Source organism: Montipora foliosa, chromosome 9 (assembly GCF_036669935.1).
Source record: "Montipora foliosa isolate CH-2021 chromosome 9, ASM3666993v2, whole genome shotgun sequence".
Classification (NCBI taxonomy): Eukaryota; Metazoa; Cnidaria; class Anthozoa; order Scleractinia; family Acroporidae; genus Montipora; species Montipora foliosa.
In genome coordinates this window covers 40,146,057-40,158,556 of record NC_090877.1, presented here as the reverse complement: position 1 = coordinate 40,158,556, position 12,500 = coordinate 40,146,057, and the positions used below count along the sequence as shown (strand labels likewise).

At 39.6% G+C, this 12,500-nt stretch overlaps 1 protein-coding gene across 2 annotated transcripts in view; it reads left to right on the top strand.

Moving 5' to 3' along the window:
* Nucleotides 1-1,228, top strand: part of LOC137969725 (thymidylate synthase-like) — a 10,694-nt gene extending 9,466 nt beyond the window's left edge. The window contains exon 8 of one of the 2 annotated variants that reach the window (XM_068816062.1): nt 573-1,228. Coding sequence is in view for 1 of the 2 variants with exons in the window: in XM_068816061.1 (XP_068672162.1) it covers nt 573-710 (138 nt within the window). In the remaining variant the exon portion in view is untranslated. The remainder of the gene's footprint in view (nt 1-572) is intronic. The other variant, XM_068816061.1, reaches the window with a different exon arrangement.
* Nucleotides 1,229-12,500: the final 11,272 nt, after the last annotated feature.

The following is a 12,500-nucleotide window of genomic DNA, read 5'->3' as shown; positions in this document are numbered from 1 at the left end:
TCTTGGACTGGCTGCCTCTAGCTATCTCATGTGATAGTGTGTGGCTTGCCTAAGGGAAAATACCGATTCCTGTTTGTCCACTGAAGTTAAGTCCTGTTGGATGTGGTTAACACCTAGATGGGTGATACTCTGGTGATACTTAAGGAAATCATGCTGGTTGGCCATCCAGCAAGAAAGTCTTCTGACATTCCACAAAACTGGTATTGCATTTTAACACATTTATTCCGTGATTGTTTTTGATACAATTATTAGCAACAAGATAATGGTCAATTATAATACTTCTTGCCCAACCTTGTTCCCAGGGTCTTCTTCCCTGCCCTTTGAGGGAAGAAGAGAGAAAACTGGGTACAGAACGATTCTCCTCAAAATATACAAGTACTTTCAAATGCCTCATCCATGACAAGACAGGAATCAAACACCTCACAAATCCTGGATCACTGATTATTTCCTTGTACATTGTTAGATGGAACTTAACATTCTTGCAGTTATTAAAAAGAACAACTGCAAATACAGCAGCTAAGTAATTTTGGGTGATTTCTTTGCGATGACATTGTTTTTCATTCTTTCAACAGCTCGAGAGAGAGCCACGCCCATTCCCAACTCTGAAGATTTTAGGCCATGTTCGAGATATTGACAGCTTTAATTATGAAAACTTCGAGCTCAGTGGATACGACCCGCATCCAACGATTAAAATGAAAATGGCTGTCTAGAAAAGAACTCCAATTCAAAGGGTAGCCTACGTATAGCCGTACCCTCCCCCAAAAAGAAAAACACGTGATTGACTAAATCCCTCCTCCCGTTTTTCTTTCGGAAGGAGGGTATGGCTACACGTAGGCTATTCAAAGGGTGTTTCAAAGGCTCCCTTTGAACAGTACACTTTCCACATACCATGTATGTTCATTATGAATCGCCGTGTGTGTTAATAAAGTACTGTAAATTGTTCGTTGAAAGTAGACATAGTATTTTTCAGTAAATGAATTTTTTTAAAGAAAGTGTGTTGCATTGGAAAATAAAAGAATATGAAAAAATTTTTGTTTGAAGTGTTTCCTAATGCTAGTTCCTACCATCCCTAAGTTGAGAAATTCATGGTATATACAAGGTTATATAGGGGTATACATGGGTATACAAGGGTAAACATGGGTGTAGAAGGATTTATGGGGTGTTCTCGGGACATACGTAGTCTTACATAAACTACTAACCCCACCAAGGCAGCATCTGTCCTTTAGCGTGACTGCTATTTGTTGTGTGACCAGTGACTGGAATTGTGGCCGAAAAACACTGGGTTCTAGCTTGTAGTCGGCCATTTTCATCACAGTGCCTTGATCTCACGTAACATCCCGATCAACTAACTAACTGTGGTCGTAACGATGCGTTGTTTAAGGAAACTATGAAGATGACGGACTTCATATTCTAATGAAAAAGAGGCAACCTCTTGAAGCAACACTCGTCTTGGCTGGAAGCTTCGAGGAGTAAGTGCTGATATTGTTCACGATCGTTGTTGTTTAGAAATTTTATCGATTATTCAGTGAATCCAGTTGAGCTTTAAAAGCATTACAATTCCTGTGGCTCTTAGGAGGCAAAGTTTTCAGTTATTTCATTTCGCCTATTGATAATAAAAACGGTTATTTTGCTATTTGGATGTCCACTGGGTCATAAGAAATTTTAATTCAATATTGGGAATTTTGCGCACATGTGGGTCACAGGGTACCCAGCACCACTGCCTGAAAGGAAAACTAATTTGAATTGGAGGTCGGGAAATACATTCAAGAACACAGCCGCAAAAATGTTCAGTTTTAAAAGGCCGACCTTATGATCGAAATTTGTTGCTCTTTTTTAAAAAATGCACTTGCTTGTATTTTCAATTTTGGGTGGTTCACTCCAGCTTCCTGCCAGTGATCTTGTTCTACTGGTATAAGAAAGAAAAGATGCAAAGAATGAAGAGTTGTTTATATTATTTTCTCTGAAGATGATGAAATGGTATATGAAGTGAATCATATGAACTGCGGATATGAAATCAAGTGAAGCTATGATCTTCGCAGTTATGAACACAATTTTTACAATTGCGTAGAGAAGCCTGAAAAATGCAGGACTTCAACGGGGTTTGAACCTGTGACCTCGCGATTCTGTTGAAGTCCTGAATATACCATTTCATCATTGATTCATTCCTCACGGGACCATTAGAACCCAAAAATGACCAGCTCCCAACGTCAGTGGCTTCATAGTTCAGTTGGTTAGAGCATTGCACCGGAATCGCAAGGTCACGGGTTCAAACCCCGTTGAAGTCCTGAATTTTTCAGGCTTCTTTACGCAATTGTAAAAATTGCGTTCATAACTGCGAAGATCACAGCTTCACTTGATTTCTATGAAGAGTTGTCACACTTAAGCTGTTGCATTGGTGAGAGACTAATAATTTGTTATGGTGTTTTCAGGCGTAAAACATGACAAGTTCCAACAACTTGCGATTTGCAGTTAAGCATCTCTATAAACAGGTCAGAGAATTTTGATGCAAGAAGAAAATTTTTTTTGTAGACTTTGATACTTGGGATGAACACAGTCCTGTTAGACACAACATTCAGAGAACTATGATGTCCAGATTTTTTTGTCATTGCAGTTATAAACGTTATTACCCTGCAAGCTTAGTCTCCAAAGAAAAGACAGGACGAAGAAAGGAGACTCTGCAGAAATCATGTTCTTTCCCTTTTGAGCATGCATGGTGGTTGCCAAGAAACACTCTCATTTCCCCGGGCAGATTAACTAAATTAACCATAAATCAAATCAAAAATTCAATGAGACTCCTCAACTACAATTCCGATCATGCAACCTTTGAGGTCCTTCGATGGTCTTGATGTTTAGAAAGAGTTTCCGGGCTAGTAAATCCTCATTTACCCCATTGACTTTCTCAAGCTTCGCAGCCTTAACTCAAAGCTTCTCACAGAAAGAAACTTGGTCGCCCATAACTGCACGAAGTGGAGCTATCACAATGAAATCAACAGGATTTGGAGGATGCCAGCTCAGATGTTTTAGTAAATATTGGGATTGAAATATGAGGGATTTAATTTCAGTGTCCCGTCAAACATGTCTTGACCTTACAAACTTTTAAGGGCTTGTCTTTGCTCAGCTGGTAGATGGATCTGGCTCCTTTCAGTGAAAAATGCAATTGTTTTAAAGATTTTGGTTGAATACAGACATTCCGACATGTTTGTTTTGAACTAAACCAGGGTCTCAAGTTTGGTCATCAGATAGCCCTCTTAGGGTAAACTCGCACATCAAAACAGGTTTGGATCCTGAATTTCTGCATCTCGTTATCCAGATTAATGGATTACAGCATCTGAAAGAAGAACACGATTTCTGCAGAGTCTCCTTTCCTTGTCCTGCCTTGGTTTGCTGGAGACTCTGCTCGCAGGGCACAACGTTACTTAAAAAGTAGCAAAAGGAAAGATTGGAAAATTCAGGCTTAAATTGGACTCAAAGTCATGACCTCTGCAATATCAGTGAAGTTCTGCACTAACGGATTTCAAGAAAATTTGAAGTTAGTGGCTGGATTCAGTGGCCGTGGAGAGGGGGGGCTTTTTCTTACAGTTTTTTTTTTTTTTTGGCTTCATAAAGGACTTAGTACCGCTAATTTACACTGCTAATACCCGTACCAAGACCTAGTCCCACCACTTTCAAACATACTCAGTGGCCCCTGGGTTTGAGCAGAATCACTGTCCTTTGTCATTGTCAAAGTGAATTTTAATCTTTGGTTTGAAAGAATATGGCTTAAGTTTAATTGCTTCAGTTTGGGGGAAAAAAGAGGCCAACCTCTCTTAGTGAAATAGCTGGCACTTTTTGTTGGCTGTAATTTTTTCAAAAATTTAAGGTAGCTCTGAATAGGCTCCCATTAATTTTTTTGTAATTTTGCCAACAGTTATACCTCAGATTGCTAATTACTATTCTACAATAAAAATGGGGGTCACTGAGTTCATTTTTTAGGTATAAGCGAGGAAGTTGTAACCCTTCTAATAAGAAGTTCTCTTAATTTAAAAGTGGTTACACTGGTTCCAATCTAATAAAAAGTGTATCTTTTTTTTCAATATTTGTTGAGAGAGACTTCAACCTTTTTAAGCCACTGTATTGGCGACTTCTCGGCTTTAATAAGACTGTTTTTAAAAAACTACTTAAATGCTTACAAATAAATTTCTTTTTTACTGAAAGATTGAAAAATATCTCTATTTTCTGTCCATGGCATCCCCTCTTTCTGATGCCATCACCTAACTACAATTAACTGGCACGATGCATGGCTTAGTTTTTGCACGGTTGATGGACAGCTTGAGAAATAAACAGAAAACTCAAAATGTCAATAACTCTATACAGAAATATGTCCAAAACAGCAATGGTACTGTACGTGACAATCAAAGATAGTTTGAGAGCTTCTGTCTCCCCAATGATCAACTGTCATTCACATAGCGAATGGTTTGATGAAAATCAGCAATAGTTAAGCTGACGCATGCAGACTTCTAGTACCAGGCCCTGATGCATGAAAAAGACAAGTAAAAAAAATTTTAGCATAGTCCAGAGTATGACTTAATGCCCAATGTGACATGACTTCATTATTATCGTTTTTGTTGATGAACTGTAAGTAAGAGGTTCTGTTTCATTTTCCTTTCTTTTGCAGTTATTGTATCTTGGAAAAGATTATCCCATGGGTGAACAGTACTTCAAGAACAAAGTTAAGCAAGCTTTTATGAAGAACAAGGATGTGAGGGATCCTGAAAAAATCAAGATGTTAATCGCGAGAGGAGAATATGTGATCAAGGAAGTGGAGGCATTATATATGTTGCGGAAGTACAGGACTTTGAAGCAGCGTTACTATAATGAAGGATGATGGCTGGAAATAAATAAAGTGTTTTAAGTTTTTATCAACACCAGAATTTATGGCCTGGAAATTTTCGGCCTGAATCACCCGAAGACAATTTGGAAAGTGCTTATTCTGTAAAACTAATGCAGGTTGCAGATGAACATGGTTTGTACTTGGGAACGAAAAATACTATGTTGGATGTAGTTTGAAAAGCAAAGTGAAAAAGCCCTGGGTTGTGGGACATTTTCGCTGAGCTTTAACATGTATTAAAAATCACGCATCAAAAAAATCAGTTTGTTTTTGGGAAAGGGATTCATTTCAACAGCCTAAGTTCACTGCACGTTGATTGCTACAACAGATCACGAATTACTAAGGTGGCTTTCTGCTTGAATTTTATCCAAGATTAGGCCATTTCACAGTTGTTTGCTCTGCGACCTAGCCTATGAATGGCTGCAAGGCTGCCGGTGACCTTGCATTGATACAGCCCCGACTGCTTTTATCATGCAAATTGTGTTGTTGTAATTCTAATTAGTCCGTATTAACATCACAAAAGCACGGAGGTTTGTATCAAAACAGGGTCACCGGCAGCCTCGCTTCCATTCGTAGGCCAGGTAACTTAGCTAGAACTGTAAAATGGTCTATTGTCAGTGGCACCCAACGAGACGATTCAATTAAATAGGCAGCTTTTGAGAAAGCTGAGGATCTTAAGCATCAACAAGAGAAACGAAAACGTAAAAAATCTACGTAATTATTTAAAAGGGTCTGTTTTCGAGTGGACGAAGATGTTGTTTATGAACGAAAACAATAGATTTACCTTGTCGTTCCCTACAAAACAACAACCTGAAGTGACCAAGTTTGCTATAAATGGTCACCAGGTGGGAATAATATTTTTTTAATCCCCTCAGTTAACTTTCGCTACCGACTGCCGTGAGTACTAGCCTCTGACGCAGACGTTCTCGGGGCTTCCTCAAACGTTGCACGTGGGGGCGGGGGGTGGGGGGGGGGGGGGAGGGGGCGATGAAGCCCTAAGAAGGTCTGGGTGGGAGGCTGCCATGCAACTGGCACTTCCTGGTGATGTTGAAAAGGGTGTCAGTAGTCACTCGGCTTGGGAGGTGTGAGTCCACATTCCAAGAATAATATTATTGGTGAGAACGGCGCTGATATTTAGAGAGAAACTTGAAAATTCATGGTCAGGAGCTCTCGTCCTCCAAAAGACCTCAAATTTGATCATTTCACGTCGTCATTTCTTTGCCGAGGACGGCAAAGAAATGTATCAAATGAGTGTCGTAAAACCAAAACCAAAGTAATTACTTTGTCTAATAAAAAAGGACGGAGACAATCCAGTAAACCAATCAAAACTCGAAGTAAATACACGTAGCCGACACAAAGCGCGCGAAAATGTGTACGCGCGAGCCACTATGGATTTTGGTTTCACTTCTGATTGGTTGAAAAAATGGCGCGAAAACTTTGAACCAATCACTGAGTGAAGTAATGCAAAACCGCAGTAATTCACTAATTACTTTCGACACTCAATTGAAAACCGCTCTAAAACCTATTTTCATGTGAAGTTCTCGTAGACGTCGATGTCGTCCTTGCCTAAGCTCCTTAATGACAACTGAACCAAACCAACCTCATGTCCTGGGTCTTCTCTGCTTTTAATTCTGGGGACGAGGTTTTAACCAGCTCGTTATCAGGCTTCTCTCTCTCATCTATTTTACCGTGGTACGAGAGAGAACCCTGTAAACGAGGTTTTGTGATTACTTTTTCGTTGTGGTTGCCGTCGTCGTAGTTTTAAGAAGGAGCCTAAACAAGGACGGCGACGAAGAAGCTTTATCGGGAAACAAATTGTTCGCTGGTGATAGCTTTCAGCTATTCGCATTTGTGCAAGGGAATTAAACCTCCCGAATATTTTTGGGCACTTCAATTTCTGCATACGAATTCCGGACAAACCTAATTATTTTAGCTGCCTCTTTAAGCAGTCGTTATCCATAACAAGGAACTTAAAAATCTCTCTTTGCTTGAAATTGGACTCACCAGGGGTCATAAAGCTCATTTTGAGCAAATTAAGAACTTCTGATTTTAAAAATCTGCATTAAAATACACCTTGGACAAGCGAGGTTGTTCAAATGCGGTATCTGTTAATTTTTAGCGCGGTATTTCGGAAATTTTAATCCGGAAAGTTCGGAATTGCGGTATGATCAAACCCTACGGAAAGCGGTTCACGGTATTTGGTGCAGAAATTACGTTACTATCAGACTTCCGGTTGCTCCAGGGGAAAATAAATTGGAAAGTCTGAAGCCTTCCTTCTTGGTGAGAGATCACTCTTTCCATGCGATTCATTTTAACAATCGTTTGCTGTACTGACGAAGGTAATCCGCGTGCTCAGAGCAAAATGGGGAAGGTGATGTATCTAGCTGTTTGAACGCGGTATTTCGGTATTTGCCAATTTTTGACGCGGAAATGCGGTATGGCGCAACCCCCAAAGTCTCTCTCTCTCTCTCTTTCTTCATAGTTGTTATCTCATATAAAAGTGAATTCAGTCCTGAGTCCCAAAGAAATTATCAAGGGGACCTTTCGATATTACACTGGAGAGCAGAACACTCAAATTCTGGCTGATCAATACTACTGAAAACCAAAGTACTCTTTATTTTTTTGGTATCTTTTTCCTGTTTGACTCAAATATCCTTCTGTACTGTTCGTCTTTGCGGTGCGTCTTGTCTGTTTTTTTTGTTGTTGTTTTTTAGTTTTGCATTGTTCTTAGCAATATAGCAGGTCCATATCAGCTGTATGGTTGCCAATTTTATTGACCTGCTGTATCAAATAAAGTATTGATTGATTGATTGATTGTGCCTATGGGACCTGATGCAGACTAGCTACGAAGGTGTAAATATTGAGATGCTATTACATTCTCGAGCGACAGTACGAATTGTATAAGTGTTGAATAGAGAGCAACGACAAGCGGGAGTGCATCATCGATATCGTGTATACTTCAGACTGGCTCAAGACAGTCCAGTCCATAAACCATGAGAGGCTAGTTGCTGCCTAATGGATTTTGCCCTCGTTAAGTTGGTCAATTACTTTAAACTTTACATTAGTGTTTGTCAGTACCTGCATTATCCCACACCAACTTCATCTTAGGAGCACGATGACAACAGGCTAGGACATTTGCATTATGACGCAATTTGACCACAAGTCCCACTGGGAATACAAAATTTGAATAAGAAAAGAAAAAAACAATCTGAATTCTGGTAGTTGTTGTCAAATGAGGCTATCGTGAAAGCTGCCTATTTACAAAATAACCATTTTGTAATTTGGATTCAGCATACCATTTATGGTAATATTCGCACTGCATCGGGATTTACAGCGAAATGCGTCTGAAGAGGACTCTATCTCTCTCTTTCTTTTGGCTTCCTCCTTCATGGATTATTAACATCTTTTTACAACTTTTGTTTCTCGTCGTTCCAAGTTGTTCGTTGTGTAAACTCCAACAATTGAACAGCTTTGAAAGGTGCGGGAGACTAAGGGCATAAAATTGGACATCGGTTTAACGTTGGGTTCTCATGTCCTCTACTTTGCTTCAAATTTGATCTTTTCAAAGTCGTTTTCAGGACGGAAAGGTACGAAAATCTAAAATGCACCTTAAGTGCCAGCTTGTTTTTAATATCATTGAAGCTCTCTTCAAAGCTGAGATGAGAAGCGACGCAATAAACATTTACCCCTTTTTACTGATACTGCGATGAATAGTTGTGCGTTCGATCGAAGGAGAACGCGTTCTTATTTTGTTCAGATTGGGTGATTGTGTGGTCTTGACAAACGGAATTGTGATTTTTCTCCGTAACGGACACCAAAATATCCTCCCCGAAGATTCTTTTGTTGTTTGCAGGGGAACCATCTCGTGGATTCCCGCGCGCGTATCGATCTCGATCAGATGAAAATGACTTTGAAAAGTTTAACTCTGGTTCAGAGCGTTTTTTTGAGTTTGAACATTTCCTTATTTGGATATGACGCAGCTCGTGCATTTTCCCGCGCGTGCAGCTTCGGTCTTATTCTTGTCCATATTTGGGCATAAAATTGGTGTCGTGAAATCCCCAGCTTTGTTTCCAAGGTTACACGCTTTAAGGTCATGTGCTTCTGTCTCAGTCTGATGACAGTCTCCTTTTGCCGGTCACATGCTTAGTTTTCTCGCTTGGAACCCTACGGAAACAGAGGCCAAGCGACTGTCGAACGCACTTCAATAATCGGCTGCAAAACTTGGGGATGAAAAACAAAAGGTACTAAAACGATTATGAGAAGTCATTTCGTTAATTTCCCGCGGTAAAGGGTTCTTTAGTGCCAATCGTCCCAAAGTGAACCAATCAGGGCGCTTGAAATGCGTCGTCCTGGTGATATAATACATGCTAATTATTTGAGTGGCTGCAGCGTAGCTTAAGGAACTTTCAGGATTACTTGGTATCAAGGAAAGTGATCACTTTTCATTTTATCTCATTTTCAGCTTTACGTAAAACAAAAGGCAAAAAATAGTAGAAGAAGTCAATTATTTTGTCTCAGTTCTGAAAATATGACGGATGAGTGACACAAAAAAGTTGTTTATATTTAACCTTTCAGACTATTTGATTGTTTTACTTTTTGTTTTAAAGAAACAGTATGATTTTTGGGAGAGAATTATCGCAGTGATTAGTTTGAACACAAGGTTAGCGTGCACTGATCAAAACAACGAAGAAGGAGTGCAATGCAGAGAACAGTCCTTCTGCGGTTGAGACGTTTCCAATGAACGTATTAGTGTAAAAACGTTTTAATTTTTACTTTTCAAGCCTTAGCATACGTCTGCAATGAAAATTTCTCACGCACAGCATGAAACCATTATTATATTTTTGCACTTACTAAAATGGTTAATTTCGGTGGCTCTTTTTTAATAAATTGTTCCTTTGTTAAGTGCTAAAAGGAAAGGAGAAAATTACAGTTGGTTGTTGAGCTTTTGTTTTTATAAAAATACATACTTCAATTGTAACGCTTTCAATTTGCAAGGCAAGTTAACGTTTAGTCACGAACGAAGGACTTATTCGATAATTTCTTGTTGTTGCGTCCAATTGCTTCGTTTTTCAGCGGTAAAGCGATAAATACCTTCTGTCCTCGTAGACAAGTACATCATATATCGGCTTTTAGCCAAAACAAAGTAAGTACTCACAGTACACAGGCGTGCCTTTATGATCTATAAAATCATGAAGCTATGATCCTCGCAGTTATGAACGCAATTTTAGCAATTGCGTAGAGAAGCCTGAAAAATTCAGGACTTCAAATTGAATTTTTCAGGCTTCTCTACTCAATTGCTAAAATTGCGTTCATAACTGCGAGGATTATAGCTTCACTTGACTTTATATCCGCAGTTCAATATGTGATTCATTTCATCAGTATATCATTTCATCTATGATCTATAGAAGGAAGGCCTTGGTATTTATTAAAGTCATGATCCGTCATATTGAAAAGAACGTATAGTACAAATGTGGAGCCGGATCGACTCGAATCGTTTAACTCACATCTATTTAATAACGGCCTTGCAAAACAAAAAGGCTAAACATTTGCTCAGTTAGTTATCTTGTCGATTAAGGCAAGAGTGATTCTTGGAGACTGATCTCTCGACAAAAAGTTCAATAATCCATCTAAAAGTTTGCTCGAAACAGTACGTGTGTGTGCTTTGCGGCTTTCAAAAGCGTTAGCGCCACGAAACAAAAAGACTTTCTGAAGCATTGAAGTTAGTTCTGATTGGCTCATCTTGCTAACTTTTTGTGGTTCTCTTTCGTGAACGGCCTTGCGACTTAGTTTGCAACTCTTTGAAGCAAACGATATACGTGAACATTTCAGAACATTGTAGATAGTTGAGGCTTGTTTTTTTTTTTATTTGCAAGTACATTCAGGATTTTCATGTATCCATGTAGGTGTGAATTTACTGTTTTTAAACAGTAAACATACAGTATACATTAATGCTATGTATTGCGTTCCGACGAAGGAAGAGGCATTCGTGTCGTTTTACGAAAGTCCCGAATATGTTTCGCGGGTATCGGCCATGATGCCATGCGATTTCAGGGTATGGAGCCATCTTGGACTGACTGGCCGACGGGCACATCACCTCGATTTGATGTGATTGTGAATCTGTCATGCCTCGACATCGGGTTTGTATGGCAATGCCCGCATGCCCAAATCAAAGCGCTATAAAAATTCCTCATATTTCTTTGCAGTTGTGGGTGTTGGTTGCTCGAAACTCACCAAGGAGCTACGCCAGGAAATCGTAAGTTATCTTTTTCCTTTTCCCGCACTTAGCAGCAACTTAGCTTTCCGTTTAGCCACTCTCATTTTCGCCAAAACTAGGTTTTTTAGTCACATCAATTTCATCGGCTGTTGCCTCAATTTTCCAACCTTTCCTCGGAAGAGTGGGCGGCGATTAAAAATCTTAGTAAACGCAATGACATAGTTGTCAAATCGGCCGACAAAGAGAAGCTTTGCAGCAACTTTCTGATACCTCGTTTTATGCCAAAATCCAGAAAGATCTCACCTCCACAAATCAAAAACTTGTCAAAGACACCATTCAGAATCTTATAGTTAATCAGGAATCACCGGACACTGCAACTAATCTCATCATCACCACCCCTAGAACTTCGTGCATTTACTTTTTGCCAAAAATTCACAAACCTAACAACCCAGGTCGCCCTATCGTTTCTGCCTGTATAGTTGCCCCACCGAACTGATTTCTAGCTACTTAGACAGGATTGTGACGCCTATCTTCAAATCTTTGCCATCATACATTAAAGACAGTACAAAGAACGCACAAAAAAATTTTCCGCGATTTCAATTTCTCCGGCCAAGACAAACTTATTTTCACCATGGACATTACATCTCTGTACACAGTCATTCCCAATAGCGAAGGTCTTCAAGCACTTAATTAAACACTTTTTCGATCAACGAACTGTAACCAAGCTCGGAAACGCTCCTCTGCCTTGCCGAACTAGTTTTAACGCTTATGTTTTTCATTCGCCGTCAGCTATTATAAACAAATTAATGGTGTAGCGATGGGCACAAGAATGGGACCTAGCTATGCTAATCTTTTTGTAGGATATGCTGAACACCAATTTTTTAATCAGTACAACGGCCCCAAACCTGAACTCTACGGCCGCTACATCGACGACTGCATCGGCGCTATTTCATCCAGCATAGAAGAACTCGATCAATTTATAATCTCCGTCAATTCTTTTCATCCGGCTCTTAAATATACCTGGGAAATTTCGGAAACTTCATTGGCTTTCCTAGATATCAAAGTTTCTATTATTGGCAACGTGCTATTTACCAGTGTGCACTACAAACCTACAGATTATCACAGTTATTTGTTGTATTCATCGTCACATCCATCACATGTCAAGAACTCCAATCCTTATCCTCAATTTCTTAGACTTCGACGTCTATGTAGTGATGACTCCGATTTTTCCAGCAAATCAGAGGAGATGTGCCAGTTCTTCGAAAAAACACTGCTATCCTGTCTCTGTGGTCAAAGTGGGCCATCATCGCGCCCAACAATTTGATTGACGGTCAGCACTACAAACGTCACAAAAAGATAAGAATGACAGAATTCCATTCACCCTCACTTTCCATCCTCATAATCACGCAGTCAAAAGTA